Source organism: Uranotaenia lowii, chromosome 2 (assembly GCF_029784155.1).
Source record: "Uranotaenia lowii strain MFRU-FL chromosome 2, ASM2978415v1, whole genome shotgun sequence".
Classification (NCBI taxonomy): Eukaryota; Metazoa; Arthropoda; class Insecta; order Diptera; family Culicidae; genus Uranotaenia; species Uranotaenia lowii.
The window spans coordinates 351,110,101-351,124,262 of record NC_073692.1 but is presented as its reverse complement, the minus strand read 5'-3'; the positions used below and the strand labels follow the sequence as shown (position 1 = coordinate 351,124,262).

The window sequence follows — 14,162 nt, the reverse complement described above, 5'->3', positions numbered from 1 at the left end:
CACCTCGATTGAGTGACCGTTCTACCTAGGAGTTGAAGCTTAGGTTGAGCAGGTCTACGTTTCCTAGAGAAAACAACCATCTCCGTTTTCTGTGGAGAAAACTCAATCCCAAGTCCCAAAGCCCAAGTTGACAATCTGTCTAAAGTATCTTGTAAAGGCCCGTGCAAATGAGACTCTGTAGCTCCTGTTACAGATACTACACCATCATCTGCAAGTTGTCTTAAAGTGCAGCCTTCAGAGAGACAACTGTCGATATCGCTTACGTAGAAGTTATAAAAAATTGGACTTAAACATGAACCTTGCGGGAGGCCCATGTAAGAGTTCCTTCTAATTGCAAGATCTCCGTGAGCAAAGTTCAAATGTTTCTCACAAAGCAAGCTGTATAAGAAGTTGTTCAATAGAGGAGGCAGACCCTGGGAGTGCAACTTGTCTGACAACACCTCTATTGAGACTGCATCAAAAGCTCCCTTTATGTCTAGAAACTCTGAAGCCATTTGCTCACGTTTTGCGTACGCCAATTGTATCTCTGAAGACAGTAAAGCAAGACAATCGTTTGTCCCTTTGCCCCTTCGAAACCCAAATTGAGTATCTGAAAGGAGACCATTTGTTTCCACCCATTTATCCAATCGGAACAAAATCATTTTCTCCATCAATTTACGAATGCAAGACAACATCGCTATCGGACGGTACGAATTAAAATCAGACGCAGGTTTTCCAGGCTTTTGGATAGCAATAACTCTCACTTGTCTCCAATCTTCGGGAACAATGTTATGCTCCAAGAACTGATTAAATAAATTCAACAAGCGAAATTTGGCTGCATCAGGAAGGTTTTTCAACAAGTTGAATTTTATTTTATCAACTCCTGGAGATGAATTGTTACAAGAAAGCAGAGCAAGTGAGAATTCTACCATCGAAAAACCGGAATCAAGATCGCATCTATTCGGAGGCAAACTTCGGATGATTTTTTGCACCGGTGTGGAATCTGGACAGATTTTCCGCGCGAAATTGAAAATCCATTTATGCGAATGTTCTTCACTTTCGTTCGTGGAAGAACGATTACGCATGCTCCGAGCCACATTCCACAAAGTGCTTAAGGATGTTTCCCGCGATAAACCTCCCACAAAATTACGCCAATGCGCACGTTTTTTCCCCTTGATCAGGTTTTTGAATTGCTGTTCAAGAGAAAAATACGTGTTGAAGTTATCCAGGGTTCCATGTTTCCTAAAAACTTTAAAAGCGTTCGATTTGTCGACGTAAAGTTTGGTGCATTGACTGTCCCACCATGGATTGGGAGGCCTTCGACGAACAGATGAACCTGGGATGGGTTTCGTTTGAGCACCAACTGCACAATCAAAAATCAAACGAGAAAGAAAGTTATATTCCTCCAACGGAGGTAAAACCTCCATGGAAGTGATAGCTGAAATAATTGCGTCCGAATACTTTTTCCAGTCGATGTGTCTTGTGAGATCATATGCCATATTTGTTGAATTTGAAATGACCCCATTGGTGATTGTAATTTTGATAGGTAAGTGGTCACTACCATTGGGATCAGGGATTACCTTCCACTGGCAATCCAATGATAATGAATTTGAGCAGAGTGAGAGGTCAATTGCACTTGGTCTTGCAGGAGGTTTAGGTACCCGTGTTTTTTCACCCGTGTTCAAAATAGTTAAATTGAAACTGTCACAAATGCCATAAATAAGATTAGAACGTCTATCGTCAATTTGTTCTCCCCAGACAGTTCCATGCGAATTGAAATCACCCAGGATCAACCTTGGCTCAGGGAGCACTGAGCACAGGTCCTCTAGGTGACTTCGATCCACTGTAACTCTCTGAGGCCAGTACAAACTTACAATGCATAAGTCCTTACCTCTTATAGTTGTATGACATGCAACAGCTTCAATTCCTCCTGACAACGGGAGGTGGATTCTATAAAAGGAGTAGCGCTTGTTGATCCCTAAAAGCACCCCTCCATATGAATCGTTGCGATCTAAACGAATAATGTTAAAATCGTGGAATGGAATATCTGATTGAGAAGAAAGCCATGTTTCAGAAAGGGCAAAAATATCGCAACTAGTTTCATGAAGAAGATATTTGAACGGATCCAGTTTAGGAATTAGACTGCGACAATTCCACTGTAACACAGTGATATCTCCGACCTCTCGGCTTAAATTAGCCATCGAGAGAGATAAACACTGAAAGAAGGGGCCAAGTTTGCATCAATTGCTTCAAAAGTGTCTTTAATATAGGGAGCATTGTAGTAATTATGCCCCTTACGGATTCAGATACGTTTAAGAACGAGAAAATTCCATTCAGAATATCAGAAAACTTGAAAAGTCCAGGCTGGGACACTGATTCTGACAAAACCGCGTTAGCAGTTGGAGAGCTCGCTGCGGCTGAAGTCCCCGATGATGATGTATAGTTTGGTGGTGAAAAAGTCGTTCGGAATCCAGGAGGAACAAGTTTTTCTTTTCTTGGAGCTACCGATGTTTTAGTGGCGCTGATTGGAGAACTAATAGTAGGGATTTTATTTGGAACTTTGGAGGACTTTGAAGCTGTTTTGGCACGTTTCCGGGAGTTCGCTACAAATACGAATGGGTTCTCTTCATCAGTAGTGTCCTCGTTGTCAACTGGTAGCACTGAGAAAATGTTAGTTAACTGAGGTTGAGTCGGGGGAGAAGCGTTCTTTAAAATAGCGGCGTAAGAACGATTGGATCGTTCTTTCAAAGAGCGCCTCTCCTTATCCCAGCGACTCTTAAATGCCTCGCACACAGAGATGTCATGAGGTGAGCCCCCGCAATAGACACATTTCTGTTCTATTGCTGAGCATGCTCCTTCCTCATGAATCTCTGCGCAACGAGGGCAGCGTGCCTTGTTACAACAATGGGACTCGGTGTGTCCCATTTTAATGCACTTTTTGCAACTCATTGGGCGAGGCACAAAGAGTCGCACAGGAAGCCTCAACATTCCGTCGATCAAAATGTAGTGAGGGAGGGCGGTACCTGCGAAGGTAACACGAAATGAGGCTGAAGGCGAGTACTTTTTAACTCCATTCACAACGTTGGCAGTTTTAAGTTGACGGCAATCCAAGATTTCGACCGAAGTCGAATCTAGGCCTTTAAACTTACCAACACCGTTGGATTTAACGTACTCTGCCTTAAGGCTCATTTCCGTTATCACGCCCTCGATCTCAACGTTTCGAGACGGAACAAAAACATGGTACTCTAGGTTAATGAACTTGCTGGCAACAATTTCATTTGCACCTTTCCGGTCAGCCACTACAACGCGCAACTTGTCTGGTCGCACCTTTGAAATGCTGGTCACGGAGGGCCACCTCGCCAGATCTTTGGTTATCTGTACCACGTTAAGACGTTTTCCATTAGGTTTGGGCCGGATAAAAACCACCCAAGGCCCAGTGAAAATTGAACCATCTGGGTAAGTTCGGAGACGGGTTGCTCTACTCTCAACCGTGGATGATGCGAAATTATCTTCTATCCGAGAAAAATTCATACCTGAAGGACCAGCATCATCCGAATCCTCTAGGTGCTCCTCATCCTCTCTGATGCCATTCTCATCATCCACAGTTGGCGGGTTTAACCCCCCGCCTTCCCTCATATTTATCAACGGAAGCGCGAATGCCTTCCGTTTGAAAAATATGAGCGAAGCAGTCAATATTTGAAAAATAAATAAAGAGAAAAAATAGAACAATAAACAGTGAAAAAAGGATAAATTAAGGATTACTTGCAAGCACTTCTTTACGAGTTAATCAGCTTTGGTGTTCGGCACCGGCTCCACCACTTAGTCGTCCTTCGTTGATTGAAGATAGCGATAGCAATATCAAAATGTTGGGTCCTCCTTGTAAATCCCGATCACGGCAATCAGAACCAGAATCCTCGGAACGCCCTCCTCGGTACGCAAGCCCGTATGTTCAGAGCGAACAAAGAGCACCCTTTCGAAAACAATGGCCTTGGTGGTGTTGAAGAAAACGGCAACCAATCCGCTGCTGCTGACAAATTGATAACAGCACACTCGCGCCGGTAGTTGGCTGGTGGGGAACGGCAATTAACAATCGTTCCAGCAGGAAAAACCACAATCTGCGGCAAAACTGCACTTTTAACTTTGATAAGACTGCCAAACTTTTGTTTTTCGAAAAAAAATTCGCTTTAAAACGGTAGTGAAAAAATGACATCCGCACTAGCCGAGCTACTTGGATGGAATGAACCTCCATGGCCTTATGATGCACCTCATTCTTTATCAGCGGTAAAATCTCGACATGACAGCTTTCGTTAGTAAATCTAAGATCAAGAAACAATTATGTTTTGCCATTCTTCAAACTCGTCAAAAATAGAAGGCGGCAAGTCTAGATAACAATAAGACAGTTTGGCGGGTTCATGCCCTTTGGAACAAATGGACAAATTGGCCTCATACCACTCCAGGATACTTTTGGCATAGTGGCATGATGCCAAATCTGACCAAAATAGCGGAGCTTCGTCGTGCTGCCTCAAGAACGGCAAAAGGCACTTCTCGAAGCACTCAGGTTTCCCTTTGTCAGGAAAGGCTCCGCAAGAGCAGATGGCCTGCCAAAAGAGATATTTGGAGGCGAACTTCAACTATTTCTTCTTCTTTAATATGTCGTCTACATCAAACTTGCTCTTGCCGGTGAAAAACTCCAACCCCGGAATTTGCTTAACATCGGCTTTTATATACGTTTCGTCGTCCATCACACAGCAGCCATATTTTGTCAGCATCTTCTCATGTGATTCCGTGCCTGGATTGAGAAGTTCTGTACCTTGTATGTAGGTAGTCCAGCCTTTTAGCCAAATCGCGGCTTGAGACGTTCGGATTTGCTTCAATCATCCGCTTCATCTTTCCCTCCGTCTTTTCGTTCCCGCTTTTCTTCCAGCTCCTTTGCCATGGTCTAAAATCAACCGCTCCTTGGAACCGCTTAAACACTCTGGAGATGGTTGAATGCTGAATGTCCATTTTCCGGCCATTTTAGCATTTCCGGGAATCGGGAAATCTGCCAATCCTTTTCCCGGGAATTCCCGGGATTCCGGGAAAATTGAAAATGAGGATTTCAACATGGAGATCCTAATCCTCTACTGCGTATGTATTCTTATCAATATGGTATTATTAAATTTGAAGTAGTGGGCCTTATTCTGCGAGGCGAATGAAGTGACTCGGAGTCACATTAGTCGTAGTCACGTGACTATAGTCGTGGTATTCCGAGAGGCGACTCACTCCAGGTGACTAGTTCATTACTCTGGAGGCGTTTAGTTCATTTTGATGTTCCAGAGGCAGTGAACCAGTTTCATCGAGTTTACCATGCGAACTGTCAAACATGTAAGGAACATTCAACAAAGGTAGTGTGATATTCAATATCTTGGATGACGTCACATTCATAAAGAATTTGAAAATAACAAATGCATGAAATAAATCAAACCAATCTTGATTAAATTTCAGATTTAGAATCAAAAAGTTAAATGGCTGTAGAGAATTCAAAATTCAAAGATCCAATTCAGATTAATAACTGAAATCTAAAATTGTTTTTAGTAACCTGAAATGTTTTTAAAAATTGAGTTGTTTTCAGTTGATATCAAAAAAATTTGCGATTTATGCAAATTTTAAGTTAAATTCAGTATGCTCAAATATCCTATCCTATCCAATAAATCCTTTTTTGAGAGACCTTTTTTGCAAACTTAGCACCGCTTATTTGTAATATGAAGTCTCAAATGTCTGAAAAAGTAAATTTAGAATTTGAAACAAAAACGCAGATTGAAAACAAGAATTTAAAATTCCCCAATTGTTCGATAAATTTCAAATTTTGCAATTAAAGAAATCAAATTTTAAAGATTGAAAAGTGAAAATTTATAGTTAATCCCTCGATTAAAATGCATTGTTTTTTTGTGAGATTTAGGATTTCAAGTATGAAGATTTTATGTGAAGGTTCAGATTCACAGATTTCTGATTCTGTGTTTTTATCAAATACCAAAAAAATTAAAAAAGAGTTAGAAATAGAAGATTACATACAATTTTTAGCTTAAATTGGGCTACAAATTTCTTTTATATTTGTTCTGCATCCTCGTTTAATTATGTTTTCAGATGATATCAATAAAAATATCTTTTAATGCAAAACTCAAGGTAATCTTGATTTTTCAGTACCCTTTTAAACTTTTTCATCGTGGAGTATGTATACCAATGTTTCAAATATGCAGCCCCAAGTGAAAATAAACAACTCAAACTATATTCTGTTCTGTTTTTTTTTTTAATTTTTTTGAAATATAAAAATTACATCAAACTTTTTTTTATTGGTAGTTTACTAATACAAATGTAAAAACAGATTATTATACCTTAGTAATCAAGATTCATGATCCTTAGCTTTTTTTTGGAGTTCATCCGAAAATGATTCTTTCAAATGTGTGTACTTAATCAGGTGATGCATATCATATTAATTAAATGCATAACTTTGTAAATTCGGTTGCACATTTTTAACACAAATGCATTACATTAAATATACAGAGCCGTTACTCATGATTGTTTCCAACAAAAACTGTTAAATTAGCAGTCTTCAACAACAAAAAGGTATCCTTTTTTGTAATTTCTATTTAAAAAAAATTTAAACATTAATTTACGCATCACCTCCCCTTACATTTCCTTTAACATTTTAATCTGTGTTCATTCGCTGGGCTGTGGGATGAACAGAACTGTATAAACCGTCAACAAAATTCAGAATTCGTTTCATCGAAAAAGGTAATTTTCTTTCATTTAAATTAAATTCATAATAAAATGTTGAATTTTTTTCAGAACATTTTTCTTCCTCTGCTGCTGCACAAAACCATGGAAAAGAAAACGGCAAAAACGGCTGAAGCTTGGGGACCAAAACATCGACTGCCTTTATGCATCCTGGAGGCTAATCAACGGTGCAATAGCTTAACCGCCTCATTTCGATGGCGGCGAATCAGATTGATCTCTTCTCCCGGGATATCTTAACATCAGGATATACAACTACGGTTCTAATCCAGTCAACCAAAGTGAATTGTTATTGAACCGTGGTGACTGCTCTCAGCAGGATTTTGGAACGGAATTGGCCGACTTATGCTTACGCACTGAATAATGGTGTCCAGTGGGAACCAATGAGCAAATAAAGTGGTTATTTAATACAGAACATGTGACCAATATAAATTGAAATAGTTTCGAAACAAAACCATCATTTTATCCCTGTTTTTCGATGATTTTTTTTTTATATTTCGTTATAAATATTATCCTGGTAAAAATATTTCATATATTTGCCTTGAAAACTAAACACAGGGGGCCTTATTCTGCGAGGCGAATGATGTCAAATTTTCATTCGCCTCCCATGTGTCATTTTCCGTGTAAAGTTATTTATATTAAAAGAATTTTCTTACGAAATTATGCACTCTATCGAAGGTTGGTCTTATCACTCGAACCCCAGAAAATATTATAACATCTGAACAAATTGAAATATTAAAAAAACACCATATCCAAAACCTCTTTTTCGATAGACGACTCCTTAAAACTGTTCAAATTAAGTCCACTCGAGTTTTAAACATGATCCCAATTTGACGTAGAAAACTTTCTAAAATTTTATAGGCTTTTTAAACGTCTTCAAATTTCCCTTGGACCAGAAAACTATTAATTTTATTTTTGTTTAAATTTTTTTCCTTCCAAGTCACCTGCCGAATAGGTAACGACTTCAAAAGTCACTTGCCACCGACTCGAGTCACGCCATTCGCCTCTGAGAATACGGTGACAGTAAAAAAAAGTTCATTCAAGTCACCTAAAGTTCATTCAAGTCACGGCATTCGCCTGCTAGAATACGGTGACTCTAAAAAACGAAATCACTTCACGTCACTCGCCTCGCAGAATAAGCCCCAGTACCTAGTAGTGCAAAATATTTCAAACTTTTTTAATGCGTCGAAAATTCAATAAGCAAACCAAAGATCCAAATACAAAGTACTTTAACCGAGAAACTGGTAACTGGTAAACAATAAACAATAAACAATAAACAATCAAAAATGATGAGTGTTGCAAAATAGAACATTCAGATTCTTTCCGTTGCGTTTCATTATTGGATTTATAGATTCTTTGGCGTTTTTCACTATTACATTAAGTTTTCGATAGGTCATGTTTTATCAAATTCCTTGTGTTGATCAGATTTAAGAAAAAAAAATATTTAAGACTAAGCCATGAAGGTCACTGATCACACTGCCATGACACTTAGAACACAAATTCAATTATTTTCAGGCTAATTTTTTTTGTCAAAGTTTGTAGGTTTGCAAAACCGACTGAAAAATAACCCGTTTTGACCGATTTTATCGTCGGAACTGTTTTTTTTTTTGAAAATTGGTTGGCACTTTCTAACTGAGATAGCATTTCTTGAATCGATCGATGCGCACTCTGGAATCGATATTGCGTACTGTTGGAAAAATTATCCAACAAACGAAATCATCGAGTGTCCAGTATGGTCAGTGGTAGAACTACCATTTTCTTTGCTCAATATGATTTATTTTTCCAATTGAGATCGTGTAAATTTGTAGTAATTTGGAACATTTTACTGGCTTCGGGAATTCCCGGTATTTTTAACCGTTTCCCGGGATTCGGGAATTCCCGATTTTTTTTAATATCCGGGAATTCCCGACCGGGAAATCCCGGGTACGACACTCTTCTCCCAACCGCCAGTGCGACAGGTCAGAAAATTTCAGGTGTTTGGAAAAAATTTTCTTTGAATCGGAAAACACAATTTCGAGTTTGACAGCATATGAATAATGCACATCAATGAGAAAGTGTGCCAAATTTGGTTAATTTTTACCCAATGGTGAAAAAGTTATGCCTTGTTCAATGTGTCACAATAATTTCGTGTTTGCCCTTTATAAGCAAAGCTTTTTTGACTACTCACATCCATCTTGAATCATGGAATATGAAGTGTTTCAATTCTTCAGGTGAATGGGCGTTATTTGGCAGGAAATGAAGATCGCAATCTCTATCTCGATACCAAGTGGTGTTCTTCTTGTTGAAGTCGCCAATTATCACTTTGCTTGCGGGTGATATACTTTCAAACAGAGAACCAACACTTGCAGAATGGGAATATCATCTTTGATAGCCTGAGGCCGGAGGTATGTAGTTAGATACAGCATATGAAAATCTCAATTTTGTCTAGTTTTACTGTGACTTCCCAGCAAACATGAAATCGCATTAAAAATGATAACTCTAGTCATTGAAAACGTTTCTGCTAATCGTAATTCCAACTAACGCAAGTAAATGGTCGTAAAAATTGTTACTCGAAGTAGGATTAAATGGTTTAAATCGGATATGATAAAAATTCCGCCATGTTTGCAGATTTTGAAGACGACTTTGTTCATTTTTTCTTCTGCGTGTGTCAAGTGAGAAAATAGCTTTGTTTTTCTCTCTGCGACTAGCAGTGCAAACAGATTGCTAAAAATCAGATAGTGTATTTGCAAGAATTTTCCAATGATAGAAGCAGCAAATATTGTTGCTGGCAACGGTTCGCATGCGTTAAGAGAAAAAACTTGTACTCTCTTTCATTCTTTCAGTATGTATGAATAAGGTGTCGAATATCGTCCAATTCGTATATTCTTATCGCTTTAGCCAGAAGAAATGGATTTGGAAAAGCGGAAGCCTAACTGAATATTTTTCCTGAATTTTATACTAATTAAACTTGAAAAAGAAATTTAATTTGGTTTTTTAAATACACGATTTCACCGATTTACACGCGTTTTCCCTTGACCAAATTTTGACCGTATCACCCTTTATGCTCATCAAATTTACCCAAAGTTATTACGTGAGTATTATTATCCATTCAATGAATGGTATAATAATAATCAAGTATAATTTTATTTAATGTAGGATAAAATTATGTTTTATTGTTTTGCTGTTTTCTTTTTTTTTGTAATGATGTGTGATGTCACGTTCAAGCTGAATATCCCCCCCCCCCATGTCATAAATTATCACAAAAATCGAAACCCCCTCCTCCCCTCTAACGCGTGACATCATTAATGGACGGCCCCTATCTCTTAAAACCATCAATACATATGATTTAAAAAAAAACCAAGCCAATTTAGGAACGAATTACCAAATCAACTGATACTGATATGTCAGATGACTGATGCTGAGCTATGTGTTATCGCTATCTTCAATATCGAATACCTACCCTTGGCCTTGGGATAGCCTTCATGGGCTTCTTCGAGCCCATCTTTTTCATGGCCGCGTAGTACTTCTTCTGATCCTCCGTCATGAACATCTCCAGCGATCCGCCGGCCTTCTTCTTCTGCTCGTTGAAGTTATCGATAATGACACCGATGAACAGATTCAGGGTGAAAAACGACCCGAAGATGATGAAGAACACAAAGTAGAGGTACATGTAGATGTTGGTCTCCCGGATGGGCTGCTTTCCGACCTGGCGTTTTGGAATATGAATATAGTTGGGAATCAGTATTGGTGAATTGGTTGGGATGTAACCGTTTAGAGGCACTATTTTACAAGAACAACATCGAGGCACAGTTAAAGGAAGAACGTAGTGTGAAACTGAAGAATTTTTCCAAATAATAAGCACGTAGTGTAATAATTTCAAGTGTTTGGCAAACAGAAATTAGCTCAGTCAGAGCCTACTATTCGAGCAAACGTATTTCAACCGTAAAGGTGGTTAAAACACGAGGTCTCAGATAGTCGCCCTAGGCACTGCGCTTGATCGGTTGAACTAATACTTTAGTTTTCTATTGCTACTTTACACACATACACATACAGATAGTTTCACGGTGGAGTAATTCTTCAAATTCCAACACCATTACGAACCTCCCGCGAATCGATCGCATCGTTCATGATCTGGATCCAACCCTTGAAGGTGGCCACCTGGAACAAACACAGATAGGCCTTCCCCACGTGATCGAAGTTCATCGGCGAGTTTTCCCACGTGTAATTTTCGGCCTTGCACGCGTTCTGGTCCGGGATGATTTCGTGCGATAGCGTAGTCTTGTTCTTGTCGACGCACTGTTGACGCAAATGACGGTAGAAGAAGAATTGGTTAGGAAATTAGTTCAAGCTGTCCGAACACGATGTCAAACACTAGTTTTCCATCCTCGTAAAAGATGGAGAAGTTTTTTTTTGTAATATACAGAGTGTGTTTGTTTTGGAGTTGCAGAGACTGTGTGTGGTGTGGTGTCTTTCGAGCAAATCAAATTTGCTGCAAGCGGACTTCAAGTTCCTCCCCGTGTACAAAATGAACCCTTTTGTTTTTCTAAACATCGGACGGATGTGTTTAGTCTTAAACAACAACAACAACAGCCAACAGGTGTGATTTGCCACAGCCCGGGAGCTTACCTTGAAGTACTTGCCAGCAAACAGCTGCACACCCATAATGGCGAAAATTAACCAAAAGATCAAACACACCAACAGCACGTTGAAGATGGACGGTATAGCTTGCACCAGCGCGTTTACGACGACCTGCGGATTTGGAGGAGGGCGAAAGGAAACAATATAAACAGAAATAATTGGTTATTATCAATAGTTAACTTATTGTTTACAATGTTCACCTGTGTTTAAATTACAGAAAAAAATATAAGTTAATCCGCGAAGGAAAGATGCATATCATCTTTCTTTTTAAACTTTGTAGGCTTTAACTGTCATTGATAGAATTTCCACTTTTCAAGGCAAACATACAAGAGTTCAAGTTTAGTTTTGAGTTTTTCAGCTTAGCGCTTTAAAAAATTATACAAGATTAGTTATTGAAGGTTTTGAATTAATCCAGATTCTGAATTTAAAATCGAATCTAGATTAAATTTGCAACATGATATTCGAAACTTAAATGTAAAATCAAAACCAGAACTCAGAGTCAATATCGTTCAACAAATTGATTGTATTTAGAATAAAAGACATGGAAAGCAATGTGAGTAAATCTATCAATGACAGTTGAATCGTTTCTCACATAATGAGATTTACACATGAGAAATATTCTTAGCTTTAAAAATAAAGATAGAAATAATAGCTGTGTGCATAATAAAAATCACTCGATTGGCAAATCATTTTTTAATTATTTTTCTTAAATATGATCAAAGAAAAAAAAACGACAAAATTCCCAGAAACAATTTCAACTCAAGGTTTATTAGCGAATTATATACAGCCGTTGAACGAATACCACTTTTCGATACATCTCTAGAAAAGAGTTTGAAAGATTTGCCAACCGGTTGTAATTCTATAGTTCCGTTAAAAAATAATATTTTCGAATTGAATATGAAATACGCGAAAACATTGAAGAAGAATATGAGCGCTTATTTTTTTTATATACAAACATTGATTTGTAAATTATTGTTCAAACATGCATTATTATCGAACAAGCTTTTTCGGTAAGCTGACAAAAGTAAACAAAATAATAATGATAAACGTCATGCTTTAAAATTAACTGAAAATAATGTACAGTGGGAAATGTATGAACTGTTTGCAAGTCGATATTAAACATTGAAATCGTGATTTCAAACGCAATAACAGAAATAAAATGGTTTTATTGAAATACAAGTCTTTGCCGAAGAACATATCAGAATAAAAAAAGTTCAGTTTAGGGGTAAACTCCAAAATTATTGAATATGTTAATACCTTAAAAGAAAATATTGTCATCTATTTAAAAACGAGCTCAGTGTAGGAAAAAATACCATGTAGGTATTCACGCGAAGAATTGTTAATTTATTTGAAAATTCCTTTTTTCGATTTTAAAACCTTTATGATGTATCAGGAGCTCTCTCTCGGAATAAAAAGATTTTAAATCAGCAGGATTGGATTTTATTGTGTTGCTCAAATCAAACCACAGTCATCAATTGCAGAATCTCGATAAAATTTACTTAATTGCACTGAAGAAACCAGCTCAAATTCTTAATATTCTCATTGAAAAAGTACAAAGTTCAAAAGTTCGAGGGACAATCATCGAATTTCGGGAAACGGTAAAAAGATATCTCTATTTCTGCGTAGAAGCAACATTAGCAAACACTTCTGGACAATATCAATTTCCAAATAATATTCAATTGGAAGTAGTTATTATTTCTTTTTCCACCGGGAGGCCAACTCAAAACAAACGATCATAGCAGCAGCCCTGAAAATCTGCGCTTCCTAAGCCAATCCGTGTTTTTCACCGGAAGGCAAAATCAAAACAAACAATCAGCAGCAGCCTTAAATATCTGTGCTTTCTAAGTTATTCCATTATTTCTACCGGAAGGCCAAATCAAATTTAACAATTAGCATCAGTAGCCTTAAAAATCTGCGCTTCCTAAGCCACTCCGTCTTTTTCCACCGGAAGGCCAAATCAAAGCAAACAATCATAGCAGCGGGCCTTATAATCTGCGTTTTCGAATCTCCCCGTCTTTTTTACCGGAGAAACGAACAATCAAAGCAGCAGCTTTAACAATCTGCGCTTTTCCATCTTCTCCGTCTTATTTACCGGAGCCGGAACCATTTCTAAACAATCTCAGCATCAGCCTTACAAATCTGTGCTCATCTTATCAACTACGCGATTATCGTGATCATGGTTGGTTGGCTCCTCTCAAACAATAAAGAGCCGAGAGAAAAAAAAACACTATTTTCAGCTCGGCTTCCGAATGTAATCCTCTTTCGCTGATCGTGCTCCATTCGTTATCCGAGTTTACACAAGCTGTAAGCGACTCAGATCGCAAGTGTGGGAGCTCTCGCATCTGAGTGGGAGAGTAAGAATTCTAGTCAAGACCGCCCTAGTATTTCACTCATACACCTTAAGACAAAAATATTATCTAGACTTTAGACATTAATTGGCGTCCCTCTGGCCAAGGTTGCCGAAATCACAGAAAAATCTATAATTTCACAGAATTTGGAAAACAAAATTCACACAGAATCTTAGTTACAGAACTCTGAATTTTAGAAATATTCACAGATTTCACAGATTTTTTTAATTTTTGAATCTTTTTACAAAATTATAAATAACATTATTATTTATTTATTTACATAGTATTCCGTCTCACGACATAACTTGACGAACATAATTCCTAAAATTCACTCGGTTCATAGCAACCGTTCTCCAATTTCTCGGGCACCCCACGTTCGCCAGATCACGCTCCACTTGGTCTAACCACCTCGCTCGTTGCACCCCTGCTCGTCTTGTTCCTACCGGA

The 14,162-nt window shown here is 38.2% G+C and overlaps 1 protein-coding gene across 32 annotated transcripts in view; it reads right to left on the bottom strand.

Annotated features, from left to right (window-relative positions):
• LOC129741722 (sodium channel protein para) overlaps nucleotides 1–14,162 on the bottom strand; it is a 344,044-nt gene that overhangs the window by 18,044 nt on the left and 311,838 nt on the right. For all 32 annotated transcript variants that reach the window (XM_055733497.1, XM_055733471.1, XM_055733484.1 and 29 more), the window contains 3 exons: nucleotides 11,356–11,478; nucleotides 10,831–11,025; nucleotides 10,190–10,435 (listed from right to left, as the gene is read on the bottom strand). In XM_055733497.1, coding sequence (XP_055589472.1) covers nucleotides 10,190–10,435; nucleotides 10,831–11,025; nucleotides 11,356–11,478 — 564 coding nt within the window. The remainder of the gene's footprint in view (nucleotides 1–10,189; nucleotides 10,436–10,830; nucleotides 11,026–11,355; nucleotides 11,479–14,162) is intronic.